Genomic DNA, 23,451 nt, shown 5'->3' with positions numbered 1-23,451 from the left:
ATTCAAAGTGCTCTATCACAATGCTTTCCTGCCCCCCAGAAAATATGTAAAAGTAGTACTCCCAAAAGGTGTGGAGAAAAATGTTTGAGAAAAAATGAAATTCCTATTACTCTCCACTGTCAGACATGTAAGAACTTGCTACTGGAAAGCTTGGGGTTTATAAATGAAGTGACAGGTAACTACCCTGGTTTCTCCTAACCCTCAGCCCTAATTCTACAATCAGATCCATGGAGGCAGGGCTCTGACAATTACAGTGGGGTTCCACGTGGCCATGATGGTCCATCTCAGCTGGCAGGATCAGAAATTTAAGAGGTTTTTGATGCAAGGATTTTTGGATTTGGAATATCCTTAAGGACTCAGCTCATGTCTATTTCTATCCATTTCTATTTTTGAATTGAGGAGGAGGAGATTAGTTGTCATTTTTGTAACTGTTTTTACATTCTGCTTTTGAGGAAAGAGAGCAGTTTTTAAAAAAGTGTACCAAGTGCAGTTTGAAGCTAGTCTTTCAGGTTTTGCCACTTAATCAAATCTAATCACATCAAAACTGAAAATGCTGAAGTCCAGTGTATTTCCTTTAATTAAATCCCTGATTTTTCAAACAACTTTCCAAAGGAGGGTACTTACTGGTTCAAGACAGGCGTGTATGCTGTTTTATCCTCATCAATGATGGTAACCATCAGAGTAATGAGTTGGGCCCAAAAATCCAAATTCTTAGTGGTTGGTCCCTGTTCTTCCCGAGGAACTTCCTGCTTCTTACCCTGTTAACAAGATTTAACAAAATGCAGGGAAAATATCTAAATTGTGCAGTTTCAATTATTCATCATTGCTAGAGAGAGAGAAGACATATAGTACTCTGCCCCCAATTCAGGAAAGAACACCAACATGTGTTTCACTTTAAGCACATTCCCAAATCCCATGAATTTAAACACATTCTTAATTCCTTTGTTGAATAGGAATGTATTAAAATGCATTTAGTGTTTTACTGAATCACAGCGTATATGCAAATACTCATGTACAGAGTAAGTGTTATATCAGATAACCTGAAGCAGCAATGTGGAACATTTCTTGTTTTAAGATTCTGAATTTTTTGCAATAAAATGGATTCAAATAAAATAAAACAAACAAAAAAACCAACAGAAATTTATATATCTTTTTGAAAATGAAATAATCCTTTTTCATGAATAACAAATCTAGCAAATAATAAAGTCCCTTTATATTTCCTCTCATCGTAAACCCATATTTTGACCACTACTGTCTAGCTCGGAGCAGGCAAACTTTTTGGCCTGAGGGCTGCATCGGGTTTCGGAAATTGTCTGGAGGGTTGGTTACGGGAAGGGGTCGTGGCCCGGCCCCTACCCCCCTATCTGCGGCCCCCGGGACCCATGCCCCATCCACCCTCCACACCCCGCTCCCTGTCCCCTGACCACCCCCAGAACCCCCGCCCCTGACTGCCCCATCCAACCCCCGCTCTCATTCCTGACTTCCCCCCGGGACGCCTGCCCCATCCAACCATCCCTTCTCCCTGTCCCCTGACTGCCCCCGGAACCCCTGCCCCTGATTGCCCCCCGCCACCCCATCCAACCCCACCACCTTCCTGACTGGCCCCCGGGGACCCCTGCCTCATCCAACCACCCCTTCTCCCTGTCCCCAGAATGCCTTCGGAACCCCTGCCCCTGACTGCCCTCCTGCTGCCCCATCCAACCCGTCCTCTCATTCCTGACTGTCCCCCTGGGACCCCTGACCCCATTCAACCCCCTGTTCCCTGCCCTGTGACCGCCCCGACCCCTGCCCCCCGCCCCCAAACTCCCCTGTCCTCTATCCAACCCTCCCTCTACCTGTCCCCTGCTGCCTGGAGCACCAGTGGCTGGCGGCGCTACAGCCGCGCCACCTGGCTGGAGCCAGCCACACTGTCGCCACCACACAGCACAGAGCAGCGGGTCAGGCCGGGCTCTGCAGCTGCGCTGCCCCAGGAGCTCACAGCCCCGCCGCCCAGAGCATTGCACTGGGGGGGAGGGGAGAAGCTGAGGCTGCGGGGGAGGGGGAACAGCAGGGGAGAGGCCGGGGGCGAGCCTCCCGGGCCAGGAGCAGGCGGATGTTGCCCACGGGTCATAGTTTGCCCACCTCTGGTCTAGCTAGAAGTATCTATCAGGATTTTATTGCTGAAATAACTTTCACTGAGGATGCTGTCCTTTTTGCCTCACTCAGTTACACTTTCAGAAAAAAACTTCATCTCTGTAGTCTGGATTTAGCAAATTTTAATCTAGTCTCCCAAACAATGGAACATCTCAGCTCTTGGCTTTTCAGACACCGACCTGTACAACAGAGAGGTCACACTTACACCAAAGTCAATAAAAATAAATTTGTTGCACAGAACCAAGTCACAGAAAGTTGCAAAGCTATGAGAAAGGTAAAGAGCTGGTACATGAAGTAATGCCTGTACTTTGAAAATCTCCATTATCTGTGATGGCACAGTACCTTTCAAATTAACCCCTAAGGGAGACACAATAATTCTGAGCAGGTTCAATAGCCATCTTTTAACAAGCTACTTGTAATGGTCCTGCCTGGATAACCACAGGTGGTGGTAGGGATACCTTCCTTCCTTCGCTGGTGTGTGTGTGTGTGTGTGTGTGTGTGTGTGTGTGCATACACACATCTGTATTACTTGGTTTCCTTGCTTTTTACCTCTCTGCATGTTCTCAGTGTCTGGGTGTTTTGCATCCTTTTCATAGAATATCAGGGATGGAAGGGACCACTAGAGGTCATCTAGTTCAACCCCCTGCTCAAAGCAGGACCAATCCCCAGACAGATTTTTCCCCCAATCCCTAAATGGCTCCCTCAAGGATTGAGCTCACAACCCTGGGTTTAGCAGGCCAATGCTCAAACCACTGAGCTATCCTTCCCCCTCTTGCAACCTACCCCAAAAAATACTCAGAAAAACCTCTTGTCTACTCAGTCCAAACTCCTAGACAGGTTCACAAACTCCCTTTGTCCTAGGCTAGGCCTTATCCTTACAGTTATGTTAACTGAAAACTAAGCGTTCACATCTATAAATCTCAATGAAGTGATAACTCAATCCATAACAAGGTTTCACCAAACTCATATATAAAGATAGGGAGACAGTTAATGCTTCAGAGAAAATAATGTTTTTTTGAATGTTTAAATGTATGTACTTTGTACCTTTTATTTCTTAACCAAACATGATGACAGGAAATAGACATTGTATCTCTTCAAACACACCTACATTATTCTCATAATAAATTAATTCAGTGTTAGCTTAACCTAAAAGTTTATCTATTAATGTAGAGTTGGGAAAGACAGAAACGGAATTTTAACAATGTGCAATTATAATTATTTTTTGGTGGCCATCATGAAGTACATTAGAAAAGTATCATTAATCACCTTGTTGCATACCCAGCTGAACTCCAAATGTTACAGCTTCTAAGTCTAATATGATTGAATTGAAGGAAATGCTCAGTAAAATTTACAATGGGTGGTGTGACTTATATCACTGACAACCTGCAACTGTCCTGCAAACAGAGGGACTTTTAAAAAGAGACAGGACTATTTGAGCATTAAGTTTCAACACCAAAGTCTTTCACCTCATGTAGATTACACCTTCACTATAGTACCCTGCATTTTTAAAGTAGAGATTTATTTTTAGCACCATTCTTCCACAATGGTATAATGTCTTTTACCCAAACTAAATGAAATGCAGTTTTGCAAATCAGAGCCATTTCACATTTAGTAGGGACAGTCCATTAACACATTTCAATAAGAATATTTCAGATAAACAATTCACTACAACATGTAGCTGAAACAATCCTTTGGCACAGATGTGAAAATTCTACGCCCCAATACACTCAAAAAATGTCTTGTCTCTGTAAAGTAGAAACAACATAAAGGCTGTTTTCCATGGGCTTCTCTGGCACAGAAATAGATTGAAAAATTAAATTAAATATTACTTTTAGATATTTAAAATGTATTTGAATACGTTCTTATGTTAGCGCACGGAAATTCCCATATACTGAAGTAAAACACCTCCTATAAAGCAAAAGACCAAACAATTACTACTCCATATGCTACAGTCTGGTAAGAACATACCATTTAAATAAATGCTGGATGAAACAAAAACAACAAAACCATTTAGGTCATATTTACATAGCAAAATGTCCATCTTTTGAATTATGAATTATTGACACTCTTATTTAACAAACACTTGTCAGAGATTGTAAGAAACGTTTTTAAAGGAGAAAAATGATACTATGATTTAATGCTGCTGTTGGGAATTAAAGTACCATATCAACGATGTCCTTGCTTAACAAGTTTAATTTCTATACTGTTCTCCTGAAGCCTGTGTTCTGGTGACATAAGCTCAACATTAGCCTGTCATTAAGTGGGAAGACAAGTAATGTTTTTGCTTCTATGTGCTCTTAGAAGACATTTGTCTGCTGCAATTTAGCTATTGTCATGACACAGCTAGGACTGGTGCTGTATCTCCATATCTATTTAGTTCCCAATAACATGCATTTTTCCTTTTTAGAAAACAACAACAAGTAGACTTGCTTGTATAATACACTAATGGACTAGGAGTTGTGGAAGATACCTTTTATAATGTCAAGATTAGATTTAATTTGAACATAAGCAGAAATAGAGTTTACATAATTAACATGCAAAAGGTAATTACTAGACTATAAACATGGGTAAATAGTATGATCTACTAACTGATAAAGGTAAATCTAAATGGCTAGATTAAAAATAAAGTTGCTGTAACATTCTTACAAATCTCCTTTTGGAGATGCAAACTGCATATAGAAAAGAGAAGCTCCCTTGGGGAAAATGTAAATCTAATATCAGGTGTACCCAACATCAGTTAGGAAACTGTGTTGCATTTGCATTTATAATATCATTGAGATGGTGAAGTAGTATATGAGACAGTGCATACTGTTTAACGTTTTAGAGACTGGCATTGTTATTAAGATCCAACTTTTTCTCTTAACAAGTTTGAAAGAAACATAAATCCAGAAATAAATCAAGATGACAACATCACCGGTCCATAGATACATTGTACACAGTTTAGTGACCCTTTTAAATGAACAGTTTCCTAACATTGCCTTCCTTTCATTTTGGAGGATACATTATTTACTGAATAAGTTTAAATCAGAGGTTACTAAGGCGCTAAGCAATAAAGGAAATTTTTTTTGGGTGCTGATCCCAATCCCATAATAAAAATCTGTCAATTAGCAAAAGCTGCTTTCTTTTGCACCAGCCATAAGAAAACAACAAGATATTAATGAATAACACCACTATCAATAATGGTATCTATAGATACAAATATGAGCGGGAAGTGTCATAAAAAGATGTTACACAGGCCACTACATCAAAAGCTCAATAATCCACTCATCCAAGGCAGAATGGTAAAATCCCCAAAAAGGCATGTAGTGTCAGAGCCCAAATACAACAAATAGCCGCAGATTTCTCACTACTAAGGCATAAAATTATGGGATTAGGTACTGCACCATAACTTGTGCTGATACCCTGTCGTGACTCTGCTGAACTTTGAAGAAGAAGCGGAGTGTGCTGCAGTTTTAGAATTATCCTTAATATAAAATGTTAAAAGCAGATATGGGCCCCAACTAGAAGTGAACCCTGGATCTTGGTTTATAACATCACATCTGAAATTAAGCTTCCATCAGGGATTCAATATTATCAGCACTATAAAATACTAATTTGAACCACACAATGATTGCCTTTTCATTAACTTCTGTTGCACTCAGAAGATGTTAGGTTTGTAATTAGAATCCAGTTACACATTAGTCCAAATCTGTGACAGTGAAAGCAACCTAATAATGATTTCCATAATAAATTGTTAATAAATCCCACTCATTCGTCTATATCAGTGTTTCATAAACTGAGGTTCATTGATCACTGGTGGTCTGCAGAGCTTTTGTAAATTTTGTAAGCATAGAGAGATGAATTACACAAATGAATTTTCTTATATTACATTTAAGCTAATGCTTAAGCTGTCACAGGAATATGAAATAATAAATGGGAAGGAGGTGATCATCACAATTGTCAATGGGATGCAAGGTGGCCCATGAGATGAAAATCTCTATCAAGATGAATTACAAAATGAAAGAGTTTGGAAACCCCTGTACTATATTATATAATCTTGTGGGTGCAATTTGTTTGACTACGGTTTTAGTGTATTAGTATGAAAGTTGGATTTCAAAGTCATTTTCTCCTTACTCATTCCGAAGTTTTATATCATCATCATCATCTAACTCCAGTACAATACAACACAGACGCACTGAAGAAATAGTACTAGACAGTCTTGTCTCATAGTACACCAGTGTTTATACCTGATTATCTAGAGAAAGGTACAAAACAGTCTAGCAAGTTCAGTTTCTTAATTAGATAAGGGACACGTTATTAACTTATATACGCAGGCCCCAAAATTTCAAACATTCTCTCAATCAACAGTCTCTTTAATCTTATAGACACACCATTGATTTATACTTAAGCCTGTGCCTAGAATGTTTCCTCAAGGGGGTCATAAATCTGATCTGTAGGCATTAAAATTTATGGTGCATTCTTTAAATGTGTCTTTTTATTTACTCCTGTGCAATTACTTACGGTTACTGGTTGCACATACAATGGTGGCCTTATTGACAACTCTCTATAACTACATGAAAAAGCTAGCTACAGTATAATGAGAATAAGTAAGAGTTTGTGAAAAGTTATTAGCAACATATTAAAAAGGGGTGAAATCCTGGCTCCACTGAAATCAATGGCAAGATTGCCATCAACTTCAAGTTGCTAGGAGTTCACATTTTTGGAGAAGAAAATCAAATTACATACCATGACTAATATAATCCCTTATTAAGGACCTAACTCTTGCAATCAATACCAAGTATAGTGCTACAGCTTGTTGAATTTATTTGTACTTTGATCAAAACCCTATAATTTTTCATTCATTCATTCTTTTTTTTTTTTTGACCAGCTCAAGCATTAATTGCTTAGTTATACATTTTATTGGAGGATTCGTAATTTCTCTGGAAAACAGCTTTTAAAAATGAAAATTATCTGTGAGCACAAATCATGTTGTTCAATCAGAAGTTATGGGCTTGATACATGATTATTGGGTGAAATTGTACGGCCTGTGTTACATGAGAAGTCAGGTGAGGTGATCAGAATGGTCTCTTTCTGGTTTTAATCTTTATGAATCTATTAACTTTTGTACCATGGTAATCTGAAAGACAGCAGGTACACACCATAATGAAGAAGAGCATTTTTTCACATAACAAGTGTAGCCAAATACACCTCTCGTAGTAACAATTTTTTTTCAATTTGACGGAGAACTTTTTTTGATATTGTCTGTTAGCCAAATTTCCAAGGGACCAAACGTAATGGATCATGTAAACAATGTGGCACATGGACTGCTATTTTGTGGAGGCTTTTAATAATTATATTTGTAAAATAAACAAACACCAAAACACAAAGAAAATAAATAAAAGACAAAATGCTTTACGAGCAAACACATTTTTTAATTAAGGGAACTGTCCGAAGGCTGGAAAAGTAATGTGCTCAGCAAAAATGTGAAGCAATATTAAAATCTAAAACTAATATTATGAGACAATTCTGGAAGGGCTGATGTACGGGAATGCTGAGTTTTCAACTTCTCTTATCAATGACTACCATTTTATTGGACAAAATGTCTGCTACAGCACAAGTAAAATAATAATAGTCAAAATTTGGATTCCCATTAAGTTAACAAATATATTTAATGTAGACTAATCTGTGATAACTAACCACTTCCCTACATTGTGGCAATATAGTGTTGCACTGGCCCCACAAAGAACACCAGGTGGTAGACATTCTGTTGTGGGGTAAGGTTAATGTGCATGATCAATTCACAATTTTCAGATGGTTATAACTTTGGTAAATCCAATTCAGTATTTTCAGGAACTAGTCCCCAGTAAGGACTATGCTCATGAGAAATTTCAAACTTCAGCTGTTTTTGCTGTAGACCCATTCTTTAAACCAGTGGTTCCCAAACTTGTTCCGCCGCTTGTGCAGGGAAAGCCCCTGGTGGGCTGGGCCAGTTTGTGTATCCGCCGCGTCCGCAGGTTCGGCTGATCGCGTCTCCCAGTGGCCGTGGTTCGCTGCTCCAGGCCAATGGGAGCTGCACCCCCTCACACACACACCCAGCCTTCTGCCCTGATCCCTGCACCCCCTCACACACCTCCAGCCCCCGTTCTGACTCATGCACCCCCCCACACACCCAGCCCCCCCACACCCCATGCCCTGACTCTTGTAACCCCCCCCAAATCCCCACCCCCACCCTGAGCACCAAACGGGAGCTCCTGCACCCACCCCCCACATTCCCACCTGCACCCCCAGTCTGGGATTCCGGCTGCCGGCCCCTTGCCAGCTGGGGTCCCGCAGGCCCCGCTCAGCCCGCTGCCGAACTAGGTGAACAGAACCCCAGGCCGGCAGCGGGCTGAGTGGGCCGGCAGCGTAAGATCAGCATTTTAATTTAATTTTAAATTAAGCTTCTTAAACATTTTGAAAACCTTGTTTACTTTACATACAACAATAGTTTAGTTATATAATATAGACTTATACAGAGAGACCTTCTAAAAAACATTAAAATGTATTACTGGCATGCAAAACCTTAAGTTAAAATGAATAAGTGAAGACTCGGCACACCACTTCTGAAAGGTTGCCAACCCCTGGTCTGAAGTATATAGCAAATACATAAAAACACTGAATACATTTCATAGCAAATGAGGCTGGATTGTGGATGATATGCAAGCCCTCAAAATGGCAGAAATTTTCTGATTTTTGGTTGTGTGTGCAATTGTCATAACTATAAAGGGAAGGGTAACAGCTCTCCTGTGTACAGTACTATAAAATCCCTCCTGGCCAGAGACTCCAAAATCCTTTTCCTGTAAAGGGTTAAGAAGCTCGGGTAACCTGGCTGACACCTGACCCAAAGGACCAATAAGGAGACAAGATACTTTCAAATCTTGTGGGGGGGAAGGCTTTTGTTTGTGCTCTTTGTTTGGGAGTTCGTTCGCTCTTGGGACTGAGAGGGACCAGACATCAATCCAGGTTCTCCCCATCTTTCTAAACAAGTCTCTCATATTTCAAACTTGTAAGTAAAAAGCCAGGCAAGGCGTCTTAGTTTTACTTTGTTTTCTCAACTTGTAAATGTACCTTTTACTAGAGTGTTTATCTTTGTAATGGCTGAGCCATTACAAACATTGAATCTATCTCCCCTTGTAAGTATTCTCACACTTCTTATCAAACTGTCTGTACTGGGCTATCTTGATTATCACTTCAAAAGTTTTTTTTCTCTTACTTAATTGGCCTCTCAGAGTTGGTAAGACAACTCCCACCTGTTTATGCTCTCTGTATGTGTGTATATATATCTCCTCAATATATGTTCCATTCTATATGCATCCGAAGAAGTGGGCTGTAGTCCACGAAAGCTTATGCTCTAATAAATTTGTTAGTCTCTAAGGTGCCACAAGTACTCCTGTTCTTTTTATCTTTGTTTGCTATGCTTTGAACCTGATGCTAGAGGGAGGTCCTCTGAGCTCTTTAAGTTTGATTACCCTGTAAAGTTATTTTCCATACTGATTTTACAGAGATGATTTTTACCTTTTTCTTTAATTAAAAGTCTTCTTTTTAAGAACCTGATTGATTTTTTCCTTGTTTTAGATCCAAGGGGGTTGGATCTGTATTCACCAGGAGTTGGTGAGAGAAAGAAAGGGGGGATGGTTAATTTCTCCTTGTTTTAAGATCCAAGGGGTTTGGATCTGTATTCACCAGGGAATTGGTGAAAGGTTTCTCAAGGCTTCCCAGGGAAGGGAATCCATTTGGGAATGGTGGCAGCGGACCAGAACTAAGCTGGTAGTTAAGCTTAGAAGTTTTCATGCAGGCCCCCACATTTGTACCCTAAAGTTCAAAGTGGGGATACAGCCTTGACAGCAATCAACAATATTTAAGGGCTGGACAAAAGATCAGGTTATTGCTTATTTTGCTCAAACTAGTTTATCCATCCCTCACAACCTAGTGATAACAATACTGTTGGAGTTCACGATTCCTAACTTCAATGTAGAAGTTTTACAACTTGTGCTATTTTCTCCTCTACCTAATCCATACTGCCAGTGGATGATGAGCTGTTCTCTTTACTTTCAAACCAGTCAGCTTGGACATGCTTCTAACAGGCAATTTTATCTATAAGACTCTGTCTGCAGTGTTTTAATTCAGTTTCCCCCTGGGAGAGAAGTTTCTGTGCTGAGAAGCACAGCAAGAACGTATTCCTCTGATGCCTTAATGCACTTTATCAAAGATTTCCCTGTTACTGTGGCTAGCATGCTGCCCATCAAACATACTGCAACAACATACTGAAAGGCTTCAAAGTGCCCCTTTATTCACCATATTTTAGCAATTGTTGGTAACCCTTTTAGAGCATCTAATACTATACAAAAATGGGGTAAAGTTTCTCATTGCAAAGACTATTTGGTATTGCACGTACACTGGCATTTTTCTGACAATAATTCTGAAGTACAGAATCCTGCGGAGATAACTCATGTGTTATTCTGTAACTCTATTCCAGGTCTCATTTTTTGGAAGTTAATTTGTAGTTTTCTATTTTACATACCTTCTTTATCACACAACTGCTATTTGTATTTATATTGGAAACTGATCACCAAACTCTTCTGATTTCTACTTTCTTGAAAAATTGGATAAAGTTTTCAAAAGCACCTAAGTGACTTAGGTACCTATGCTCCATTTTCAAAAGTGACAGGCATTTAGGAGACCAAGACTTATTGAAAGTCCAGGTGACTTAGGTGCCTAAGTAGCAAAAGGTATGTATACACTGCAGTTGGAGGTGTGATTGCCGCATGGCTTGGCATGTCTGTACTAGCATTAATCTACCTAGTATGGCTAAAAATAGCAATGAAGATGTGACAGCACGGGTGTCAACATGGGGTGATTGCTGTGGGCCCTGTATGTGTACTTGTGTTCCTAGCCCATGCTGAACCTGTGCCATGACATCTTCACTGCTAATTTAGTTGTGCTAGCTAGATTAAAACTGGCACATGTATGCTAAACTGTATTGCAGTTGTAACGCAAACACCTCCTAGGTGTGGTGTTCTGTCCCATCTAGTGGCACTGAGGCCTGGTCTACACTATGACTTTAATTTGGATATAGCAGCGTTAAATCGAATTAACCCTGCAACCGTTCACACAACGAAGCCATTTATTTTGAAATAAAGGGCTCTTAAAATCGATTTCTGTACTCCACCCCGACTAGCGGAGTAGCGCCAAAATCGATATTGTCATTTCGAATTAGGGTTAGTGTGGCTGCAATTCGATGGTATTGACCTCCGGGAGCTATCCCACAGTGCACCATTGTGACCGCTCTGGACAGCAATCTGAACTCGAATGCACTGGCCAGGTAGACTGGAAAAGCCCCGCAAACATTTGAATTTTATTTCCTGTTTGCCCAGCGTGGAGAGCACAGGTGACCACGGATAGCTCATCAGTATAGGTAACCATGCAGGCCGATAATCGAAAAAGAGCACCAGCATGGACCGTATAGGAGGTACGGGATCTGATCGCTATATGGGGAGAGGATTCAGTGCTAGCAGAACTTCGTTCGAAAAGACGAAATGCCAAAACTTTTGAAAAAATCTCCAAGGGCATGATGAAGAGAGGCCACAATAGGGACTCAGATTAGTGCTGCGTGAAAGTCAAGGAGCTCAGACAAGCCTATCAAAACACAAAGGAGGCAAACAGTCACTCCGGGTCAGAGCCGCGGACATGCTGCTTCTACGCTGAGCTGCATGCAGTTCTAGGGGGGGCCGCCACCACTACCCCACCTCTGACCGTGGATTCTGAGGCGGGGATAATCTCATCAGCTACACCTGAGGATTCTGCGGATGGGGAAGAGGAGGAGGAGGAGGAGGACGAGCTTGCGGAGAGCACACAGCACTCCGTTCTCCCCAACAGCCAGGATCTTTTTCTCAGCCTGACTGAAGTACCGTCCCAACCCTTCCAAGCCAGTATCCAAGACCATGACCCCATAGAAGGGACCTCAGATGAGTTTACCTTTTAAAATATAAAACTTGTTTTAAAATCAAGTGTTTTTTAATGATTACTTTGCCCTGAGGACTTGGGATGCATTCGTGGCCTGTACAGCTACTGGAAAAGTCTGTTAACGTGTCTGGGGATGGAGCGGAAATCCTCCAGGGACATCTCCATGAAGCTCTCCTGGAGGTACTCCAAAAGCCTTGCCACAAGGTTTCTGGGCAGTGCAGCCTTATTCCGTCCTCCATGGTAGGACACTTGACCACGCCATGCTAGTAGCAAGTAATCTGGTATCATTGCACGACAAAGCCTGTCAGCGTATGGTCCCGGTGTTTGCTGGCATTCAAGCAACATCCGTTCTTTATCTCGCTGTGTAATCCTCAGGAGAGTGATATTGCTCATGGTAACCTGGTTGAAATACGGGAATTTAATTAAGGGGACAGAGATGGCCGTTCCTACTGGGCTGTTTGCCTGTGGCTGAAAAGAAATCCTTCCCTGCAGTTAGCCAAGTGCAGGGGGGACGGGGATGGGGGGGCAGGGCAATTGGCCCTGAGCTTTTCGCGTTTGGCTAGCAGAGATCTTCCCTGATACCAGCCACGTGGTGGGGGAGGGGTAAAGCGATCATCCCAGAGAATTCATGGAGGGGAGGGTGTTAGTTTGGTTCCTGCATGGATCTTCCCTGATACCAGCCACGCGGTGGGGGAGGGATAAAGCGATCATCCAGAGAATTGGATGGGGGGGAGTTAGTTTGTTTTCTTCTGCTAAGGTTAACAGGAAAACCGCAGCACTCAACGGGCTTCGCTTGGTATGTGGGAAAGGAGGGCGCAGAAGCCGAAAGACAATGGCTTACCATGGCCGCATGCAAGCCGAATTCTGTTGCCCGGACCTGCGTCTGTGATCTCTAGCAGCAAAGCCACAGGCACTCAATATTAAGAGGCAAAATGTGACCTTGCACAGAAATCACATGTGCTATGTAATGTGAATAGTATTGGTCACCGTGAAAGAGTATAAGCATTGTTCTGTAAAATGTATCTTTTTAAAAAATTCTCTCCTTTTTTCCCTCCCTCCAGCAGCTGCAAATTTTTCAAGCCTCCCTCCTCCGTCCCAAAGGCTATCTCAGATAAGGCGTCGGAAAAAGAAGACGCGAGACGAGATGTTCGTGGAAATCATGGAATCCACCCTCAGTGAAAGAGCTCATCTGAATGAGTGGAAGGACATGGTTTCAAAGTATAGGAAAGATGCCAGTGAATGTGAGGACAGGAGGGACCAACATGAGGACATGAGGGACCAACGTGAGGACAGGAGGGACGCTCGAGATGAGAGGTGGCGGCAGGAAGATCAGAGGAGGCAGGATGCAACGCTGGGGCTGCTGCGTGAGCAAACGGACATGCTCCGGCGTCTGGTGGAGCTTCAGGAACGGCAGCAGGATAACAGAGTGCCGCAACAGCCCCTGTATAACTCCCCTCCCCCCTCACCATGTTCCATAGCCTCCTTACCCAGACGTGTACGAATGTGTGTGTGTGGGGGGAGGCTCCGTTCACCCTCCCATTCCACCCCAGTGGACAGCCCAAGCAAAAGGCTGTCATTTTTTTAACCTTTGTTTTTTAGTGGCCTTTTCCTTCCCGCCGATCCTCCTCCCAAACCCCACCCGGGTTCTCTCCCTCTTTTTATAATCAATTAATAAAGAATAAATGACTTTTAAACGATAGTGACTTTATTTCCTTTGAAAGCAAGCTGGGGGAAGGGGGAGGGTGGGTTTCTTACAGAGAATGAGTCAATAAAGGGGGCGGGTTTTCATGAAGGAGAAACAAACAAAAATTTCACACTGTAGCCTGGCCAGTCATGAAACTGGTTTTCAAAGCTTCTCTGATGTGCAGCGCTTCCTTGTGTGCTCTTCTAATCGCCCTGGTATCTGGCTGCACGTAATCAGCAGCCAGACGATTTGCCTCAGCCTCCCACCCCGCCAAAAAGGTCTCCCCCTTACTTTCACAGAGATTGTGGAGCACACAGCAAGCAGCAATAACAATGGGGATATTGGTTTGGCTGAGGTCTGACTGAGTCAGTAACGATCACCAGCGACCTTTTAAACGGCCAAATGCACATTCTACCACCATTCTGCACTTGCTCAGCCTGTAGTTGAACAGCTCCTGACTCCTGTCCAGGCTGCCTGTGTATGGCTTCATGAGCCATGGCATTAAGGGGTAGGCTGGGTCCCCAAGGATAACTATTGGCATTTCAACATCCCCAATGGTTATTTTCTGGTCCAGGAAGTAAGTCCCTTGCTGCAGCCGTTTAAACAGATTAGTGTTCTTGAAGACGCGAGCGTCATGAACCCTTCCCGGCCAGCCCATGTTGATGTTGGTGAAATGTCCCTTGTGATCCACAAGTGCTTGCAGCACCATTGAAAAGTACCCCTTGCGGTTTATGTACTGGGTACCCTGGTGCTCCGGTGCCAAGATAGGGATATGGGTTCCATCTATCGCCCCACCACAGTTAGGGAATCCCATTGCAGCAAAGCCATCCACTATGATCTGCACATTTCCCAGAGTCACTACCTTTCGTAGCAGCAGCTCAGTGATTGCTTTGGCTACTTGCATCACAGCAGCCCCCACAGTAGATTTGCCCACTCTAAATTGATTCCCGACAGACCGGTAGCTGTCTGGCGTTGCAAGCTTCCACAGGGCTATCGCCACTCGCTTCTCAACTGTGAGGGCTGCTCTCATCTTGGTATTCTGGCGCTTCAGGGCAGGGGAAAGCTAGTCACAAAGTTCCATGAAAGTGTCCTCATGCATGCGAAAGTTTCGCAGCCACTGGGAATCGTCCCACACCTGCAACACTATGCGGTCCCACCAGTCTGTGCTTGTTTCCCGGGCCCAGAATCAGCGTTCCACGGATAGAACCTGCCCCATTAACAACATGATCTCCAAAGCACCGGGGCCCGCGGTTTGAGAGAATTCTGTGTCCGTGTCCATGTCCTCATCACGCTTGTCGCTGCACTCCCGTCGCCACCTCCTCCTCTCCTCGTTTTTCTGGTCCTGGTTCAGCATAAACTGCACGAGAACGCGCGAGGTGTTTACAATGTTCATGACTGCTGTCTTGAACTGAGCAGGCTCCATGCTTGCCGTGGTATGGAGTCTGCAGTGTTCACCCAGGAAAAAAGGCGTGAAATGGTTGTCTGCCGTTGCTTTCATGGAGGGAGGGGTGAGGCTGTACCCAGAACCACCTGCGACAATGTTTTTTGCCCCATCAGTCACTGGGATCTCAACCCAGAATTCCAATGGGCAGGGGAGACTGCAGGAACTATGGGATAGCTATGGGATAACTACCCACAGTGCAATGCTTCGGAAATCGATGCTAGCCCCGGTACATGGACGCACACCGCCGAATTAATGTGCTTAGTGTGGCCACATACATTCGACTTCATACAATCTGTAAATTCGGATTAATCCCGTAGTGTAGACATACCTTGAGACTACTTAGAGAGAGATTAATGAATCTGCTCTACAGCCTCAGCTAACAGTCATATGGATTTTAGCTCCTGCAGTAGAGCAGTGGTGGGCAACCTGTGGCCCTCAGGCTACACATGGCCCATCAGGGTAATCTGCTGCCGGGCCGCCAGACAGTTTGTTTACATTTGCATGGCTGCCCACAGCTCCCAATAGCCACGGTTCGCCGTTCCCGGCCAATGGGAGCTGAGGGAAGCAGCACAGGCTGCAGGGATGTGGTGGCTGCCGCTTCCCACAGCTCCCATTGGCAGGGAACGGTGAACTGCAGCCACTGGGAGCTGTGGGAGGCTGAGCAAATGTAAACAAACAGTCTGGCGACCCGCTAGAGGATTATCCTGTGGCCCACCACTGTAGTAGAGGCTCACGCACTAAGCTCCAGAGGTCCCAGGGGTCGGTCGGCATTACATAGTTACACCTCCAATTGCAATGTAGACATACCTGTAGGTCCCTTTGAAAATTGTACTCAATATGTAACATATTGATTGGTGTTTCAAGTGAACACCTTATTTGTATGGGTTTGCTAGAATATATTTATAAAAATCAACACAAACTGAATAACTGACCAAGTATATGCCTCCAAAAAGTACACAGATCAGATGTTAGATACAGAGTATGCCAACTCCTTTCTGCAGCATTCTGGTACTAAGGGATATTAAATCCCTTGTATTGATCCAAGAGCCATTTGGAGAACAGGGGCAGGCTGCTTGCTTTATACCCTTCTCACCAGGCTACAAAAAGAATTACTGAAGTGACTGCAGAGTTTGTGAGCAACAGCCAGTTCTTTTGTTTGCTCAAGAAAAATATAATAGACACAGTGACATATTTATACACTGCTTATAAATGCTTTATAAACTACTTTTCTATCCACCTCAGTGTAAGCTGGCCAGCTTTTCCACTCACTGCCCAGTGTTCATTAGAAAGTGAATGTGTTGCAGATGCTCCATGAGGAGTTGAATGCACTGCTGCTTGCTAGTAGTTGCTTTTCCTCACCAGAGTGAAAAATGAGGCCAGTAGGATATCTGCCAGTGAAGATGGTGAATGTGTCTGTGTGTCATGATTTACATATCATTTACATATCATAATCATTATTTGGTTGTTAGCAGCTGGATACATTATAAAATAGTAGTATGGTAGGGTTGCATACTCTTAGCAGTCCCCGTGTTGCACCCCAGAAATGATTGCTATTCACTGGGAAGACTTCACTCCAACACATTCCCTTTCTAACAATCACCTGTCAGTAAGTGGAAAATCTGGCTCTCCTCTGTGGTGGTGGATAGAAGGAAAAGTGAGGAGGGACAACAGAAATAATTACAGGGTTTTTATGAATTTTGTTACCATTTGTTTCACACACCTTGCAAGTCCACAAAATTCAGCTTTATATAAACTACCATATAAATTTTAAAATTTAAAAAAATTATTTAATTTATTTAAATTTTACCAAGGACCACACATTTAATTGCATCTCAGACAGTGTCATTTATTTTTCACTTAAAATTCAGAGAATTGCAAAATTTCCTACATTCAGTATTTCTCATGAAATACCATCGCATATATCTTCAGTGAATTCTAGCTTGTGGAGAGTGGTCAGCAACCCTAGATAGCTCTCTCACACACACACTGTATAGTACACAGAAACATACCAGGTAAGGCATGATATATAGCTAGGGATGTATGCACTCTGGTTTTGTATGCATAAGCAGCACAGGGATCAGTACTGGCATTCATGACCCATCACATACCCTGTGGTTCAGCCATGAGACCATGAGCTGTCAGCAGTCCTAAAGGGGCAAGCAAGTAGGTGGTCATCCACATAAGAACCATCTTTCATTGCTTTGGGCTAATCTGTCTCAGCTCTGGCTCCTCATAGCGGGACATAGGCCTATCCCACAACTGTGCAACCAGAGGTTGATGCATGCACCACCTGAGCTGCATCACTTGTAGTGGGCTCCTCCTTTTGTCCCCAATACTGTTTATGGAACTGCATGCACTATTTCCTCTCCTCTCACTTAGAGTTCATGGGGAAGTAGCATGTGCCCAGAAGAGAAGCGGGTCAAGAATGTCTGTGACCTCAGACTGGAATTTGGGGGAAGTCAGAGCAAGGGAAACAAGCATGAGACCCAGGGTATATTGATTATTATTGTTATTTCTTATTATGATGATTATGGCAGCACACAAGACAATTGGCTGCCTACCAGGATTCCATAGAGCACCCACAGCATTACTGATGTCAGTGACTTGTATGCTTACACTGTATATGGAAATAAAATAAGAATGCAAAGCTCAACATTATCATATTGGTAGGCGAACTACAGAGAAGGGCACACATTAAATCAGGCTCACCATTTCAACACCAGTGCTTGGGAAAACCACCGAAAGTGCACTATTTGCATGCCTTCTGAACCATCTCCCTACTAAATCTAGTCTCCTGAAAATAACTCTGCCACCAGTGATGTAATAGAGGCTTTCGGTGCCAGTTATCAAAATTATGTTCATGTTAAATATTTTCAATTTAGCTATTTTCAAAATCTGCTTTCTGCAATTATTCCCTAAACTTTGCTTAACATTTATTCTTGCTCAGAACTGCTTAATTCTCAGACTGTTTGTTTTGATAACATTACTCCCAACAAACTCATCCACTGGAATATCTGCAGAAAACGAACATAAGGAGGAGTGTAACACAGCCAAGCCAAAGTTAATTCAATTTTCTATCTGAGTGAATATTCGTGGAATTTTTTATTTCAGGTACTCGCTCTGCTCTCTTTGGAATACAGTGCTTTAAAATAATTGTGTAAGACAGTGGTGCTCAACCTTCTTACAGAGGAGGGCCACATATAGCACAACCTTGCGTGAGCCAAACGTTTTAATAAGATTGACAGTCACATGTATTGATTTATATGTTAAGTTGACTTGTTTTGTATTTATTTAATTAGGTTGTTTCTATGTACATGTAGCAAGGCGGTCTGGTTCCCCACCGCCACGGAGAGGGACGAGCTACTCCGGATGCCAAAGTGGGCGGAGCCAGTGGAGCTTGCGCCCACCCCCCAGAGGTCAGGGCTCAGGACAGGAAGTACAAAAGCCCAACCCCAGAGCTCACTAGAGGCCCGGCCGCTGAAGAAGCCAGACGCCTGTGGCCTAGCTCCCAGTGGGGAGACTCCTGCAGTCTGCGATCGACCCAAGGACTGGCCAGACCAGCCGAGGCCTGATGCTGACCAGACCCCGGAGAAGCTATTAAGCCTGCCTGTGACAAGCTACCCAGAGGAGCTGCCAAGCCTACAGCTCGCCGAGTATCCTGAGGAGCCCATGGTGCTTGATTCCATGGAGGACACTGTCCAGAAGCAGGTACTTCTAGAGAGGGAGATAGGAAGTAGCCCGGGGGCAGCAGACTCTAGTCTGGCTGCAGCACACCCAGAGCCAATGTCAGTGTGTTGCGGTCAGGATCCCCACTGACACAGCAGCAGGCCATCTGCCGCTGTTAGAGCCCCGGGCTGGGACGCAGTGGAGTGGGTGGGCCTGCGTCCCCCCTGCCACCCAACGTGTGGGTAGCAGTCTCCCCCTCTCCCCAGGCTCTTTGAAGCCAGGGCCTAGGCCTCCTGAACTCATTTGTTTGCTCAGCCCCTGCATAAGGACTTGAGCCAGAGACTCTCGACTGCCCAGCCCTGCACTAGGGCCTGGGTCTGCGGAATAGAGCTGTTTGTTGGTCTCTACCATTGCCGCGGAGTGAAACCCTGCGGACAGGCTAGTTCCCCCAAAATAACCCGATGGACGTAGCGAGGTGGTCTGGTTCCCCACCGCCCCGGAGAGGGCCGAACCTGGCCAAACCCTTCTACAGTACAGTATTGCCTAGTTACACACTTGTGTAAACTAAAATGATTTAAACGTGATAATGGTATGTATAGTAATGAATGGTAATGAATCGGCCAATAGTATATTATGTTGAAGTACGCCACTGGCCTTATGAAATGCTCTGGTGGGCCACGTATGACCCGCAGGCTGTAGGTTGGGCACCCCTGGTTAAGAGATAATTTTTAATGACCACTTGCCTACCCTGACGCCCTAAAAAAAGAAACTTAGATAAAGGTGTCACTCTAAACTAATTTCCCATTGTTTACAAAAACTGAAAAATTGTAACATTCCTATTTCTTTGGAAGCACCTGCTAAAACAGAGAGAGAGTCTCTAAGACTAATAAAATGGATGTTGGTTCATATTCCACTTTAACTATTTTTTTAAATGGCAGGAATATAGTGGTAAAACATACATATTTACACAGGGCTCAGTGCAGTGGCAGTGCCTGTTATATTGAACAGACCAGATTGCAACTGCAGCTGAGTAAATGTTAACAATGAAATGTGACTGTCTTATGGCAAAAAGCTATGACCCTCAGCAGCTGTTACTTCTATGAACTCACATTGTTATGTATTGAGCACTTTCATCTGTTGCAGAATAAATGCATGCATAAGCACTTAGTCAAAGACTGATTCAATGATTAATTTATTGGGTACAAGAAGCCATGGAAAGTGTGCAGCATTTTAACTACAGACATAGGTGTTCAACAAAATTAATTTGGTAATCAAATGTACATTTTATATAACACTTATAAACCAAATGAGATCTCAATTAAAACACTCAGAGAATATAGATGTGATTTTAAAAATAAAGGGCAACAACAAATTTAAAATAAGACTACATTTTAAAACTAGATGCCTGATAGCACACAAGTCAAGAGAAGGGTGTGTCAAGGAGGGCTATGTGGGGTTTGAGAGATTTAATGAACAAAGGGTGGGGGGAGGAGGAGGAGGAGGAGAGTGGAAGGCTCCATACACCAATCCACCTACTCAAAGTTAAACCAAATAATTGCAGATGTAGATCATGCGTAGTTACTTGTTACCATTTGCTATTAATTTCAGAAGCGTCAAAATATCTTCTCCCTCCCTCTCCAGCAGTTTTTTTTTCTACAAGCCACTATTTCCCCTCCCACCTCTTGTTCTTGTTCTTTTGAAGAAAATAAAATAAATAGAACTGCATCCAAGTAGGAAAAAAAAGTAAGTGATTCCACTGTAAGACTAATTTCTGAAGATTACTCATCAGCATTCGGTACAATAGTTATAGGATAAAGGAGAAAAACAAAAACGAGAATTGAGCAGAGGAGATGAAATGCTGCAGTATGAAGGGGAACAAAGAACCATTTCTTAATCATGCAATGGATTTTCTAAACTCTTGTGGGTCCATGGATCCCCTTCCAAATTCATCCAAAGTCATGCAAAAGGCAGCTTCAACTGGAGATGAATCTGCAGAGGTTCAAATACCTATCACATACTGTGGCTGTCTGATTTTTTTAATCAAAAAATTTGAAAGAATCCCCAATTCATGTTGGGGTAGAGGAAAAAGATTAAATCTTTCTTCTCCACAGGAGCTCTCTGATGTCAAAGGGAGTTACTGAAGGAGAGAATAGGGATCCAAGATTCACTATTTTGGTTAACCACAGCTCACTTCTAATATTTAAATTATACACTATATGCTACCCTTCTCTGATAATAAATGAAAGGTGACTGGATTTAGATGGACATAACTTATATCACAGTGCACTAAAGTCTTCTGGTTCTCATTTGTATAGTAATTTGTGCAAAGGTTCGGATACTTTTTGTTTAGTGGAGCTGCAGGAATATGGGTACTCTGTAGAGCTGGTCAGGAATTTCTTGACAAAAGTTTTTCCATCAGAAAATGCTGATTCATTGAAATGGAAATTTTTAGTGGCAATGTATTGGTTTTTGGCTTTGATTAACCTTTCAACAGAAAGTTTACGATGGTACAGGATGGAATTTCTGATCAAAATGAGAGAGAGAGAGAGAGAGAGAGAGAGACTCACCCTAGAATAGCCAAGAGCTTGAATCAGGCAGAGCAGGGACTAGAAGCTGGGTTTCCCAGGGAGTGCCCTAACCATTGGGATATTTTAGGGTCTCTTTCTTTCTCTGTGAAGCTGTTTTAAAATGTTTAATTTTTGTTCTAATGTGGAACAAAAATTTTTGAAACCTTGAATTCTCATTTAATGTCCAGCCCACTGCTCTGGGGTGTGAGGTTACTACACTACTGGGTTATACTATTACGTAGCACAATAGTTCTCAAACTTTTGTACTGGTGACCCCTTTCACATAGCAAGCCTCTGAGTGCGACCCCCCCCTTATAAATTAAAAACACTTTTTTATATATTTAACACCATTATAAATGCTGGATGCAAAGCGGGGTTTGGGGTGAAGGTTAACAGCTTGCGACCCCCCCCCATGTAAGAACCTCGCGACCCCCTTAGGGGTCCCGCCCCCCCAGTTTGAGAACCCCTGCTGTAGCAGGTGTGTCTCTGTTAAATGTTTCTTTTGTTGTGGTTCTTGATTTTTTTTTCTTCGTCTGCCGCAAAAACCTCTGAGTGGCGTGGGCTTCTCAGCTTCTAGCAATTCCTCCAGTTCCTCCCCACCTGGCAGGGCATAGTGTGGGCGATAGTATGTGAAGGCAGAATGTGATCCACTCCAGTGATCCTCAACCAGTGCAGTGGTCTCTGTAGGGCTGCTGTAGCAAACATAATTTAAAGCAGCTATTTGGCTTCTCTACGTTATGCAGGGGGTCATTTCTGCCTGCAGACGGCTCCAGGACTGCGGTAGAAGAATAGTCATATGGCAAAAAGCTATGATGCTCAGCAACTGTTCCTCCTACTAACTCAGACTGTTACACACTGTGCAATTTAATCTGGTGCAGAATACACACACAGACAAGCACTCAGTCAAAGACTGATTCGTTATTAGTGAGTTCCAGAAGCCATGGAATAGTTTATAGGCACCTTTCCCTCCCCATCTGAGGTCCTGCATATTTGCAACATGACCATGCCCTAGGATTTGGCCCCACATAACCCTTTTTGTGAAATGTCCAGTAGTTTCAGTGTTTTTAAAACCTTCTCTTTTGTGTTTTGTCCATTATTTCAAGCTCAAGGAAACAAAGAAAGAAAAGACCAGCATCTGAGTAGAGTTTTGTATATTAGAACAACACAATGTTTTAGAAATGAATATTCTCTATGGTTCGCAAATTATACTTAAATTATCTGCATGTTTTATCCAATGGTCTCAAGGTACTGAAATGAGGATCAATTCCAGATACCTTAATAGGAATTCAAATCATTTAAGAACTTTTTTGCTACCCTGTGGTGGCAATCAATAACAAGCAATGACAAATCCGTTTAGAACTTTTTAATGAAATCTGGGTCGATGCCACTGCCGCATACAGTCACTGTTCCAAAATTCACAGCAGAAGACGACATGATCTCCACAACGGAAGCAAACGTCGTGGCTAATATCAAGCAGAACTGCATCAATGAATCATATTGCTGGAAAACCACTATGGTGCTGCTCCTGGAAACACGTGTGCATATACTTTAAGCACATGGGAAGTTCCACTGACTTTAAGAGTTCTCTATCCATCTCTTGCTCTAAGTCACTAGACCACACTTCTTTCTGTACTCAGTATATTATTTTCAGCTTGAGACAATGCTAATCCATTCAGTGACTGATCTTCTGTCTCAAATAATATTGCCACGACTTCTGAGCAGTCAGGAGAAATTCGGAGTTCAAGGATTGGTTATTTCCTTGCTGGAAGAGCAACTTAGGGGAGAAATACTCAATATATTTTCCCTACTAATTTACAATTAGCCTCCTATAACTCCTATTGTTGATTTAGGAGAGATGGATACTGAACAGCAAAAACTGGGGCAAAATGTACATCTTACAGAAATCTAAGGAGCAGCTATGTTCAAATGTTCAGCCATACAGCACTTTCTTCCAAAAAAAAACAACACTATTCCAA

General features: G+C 42.8%; 1 protein-coding gene across 1 annotated transcript in view; it reads right to left on the bottom strand.

Annotated features, from left to right (window-relative positions):
- Positions 1 to 23,451, bottom strand: part of UNC13C (unc-13 homolog C) — a 402,369-nt gene that overhangs the window by 164,781 nt on the left and 214,137 nt on the right. Inside the window, exon 17 of the mRNA XM_065558178.1 lies at positions 625 to 758. Within this exon, the coding sequence (XP_065414250.1) occupies positions 625 to 758 (134 nt within the window). The remainder of the gene's footprint in view (positions 1 to 624; positions 759 to 23,451) is intronic.

The sequence above is a fragment of the Chrysemys picta genome, chromosome 10 (genome assembly GCF_011386835.1).
Source record: "Chrysemys picta bellii isolate R12L10 chromosome 10, ASM1138683v2, whole genome shotgun sequence".
NCBI classification, from domain to species: Eukaryota; Metazoa; Chordata; order Testudines; family Emydidae; genus Chrysemys; species Chrysemys picta.
This window is presented reverse-complemented; position numbering and strand designations above follow the sequence as displayed.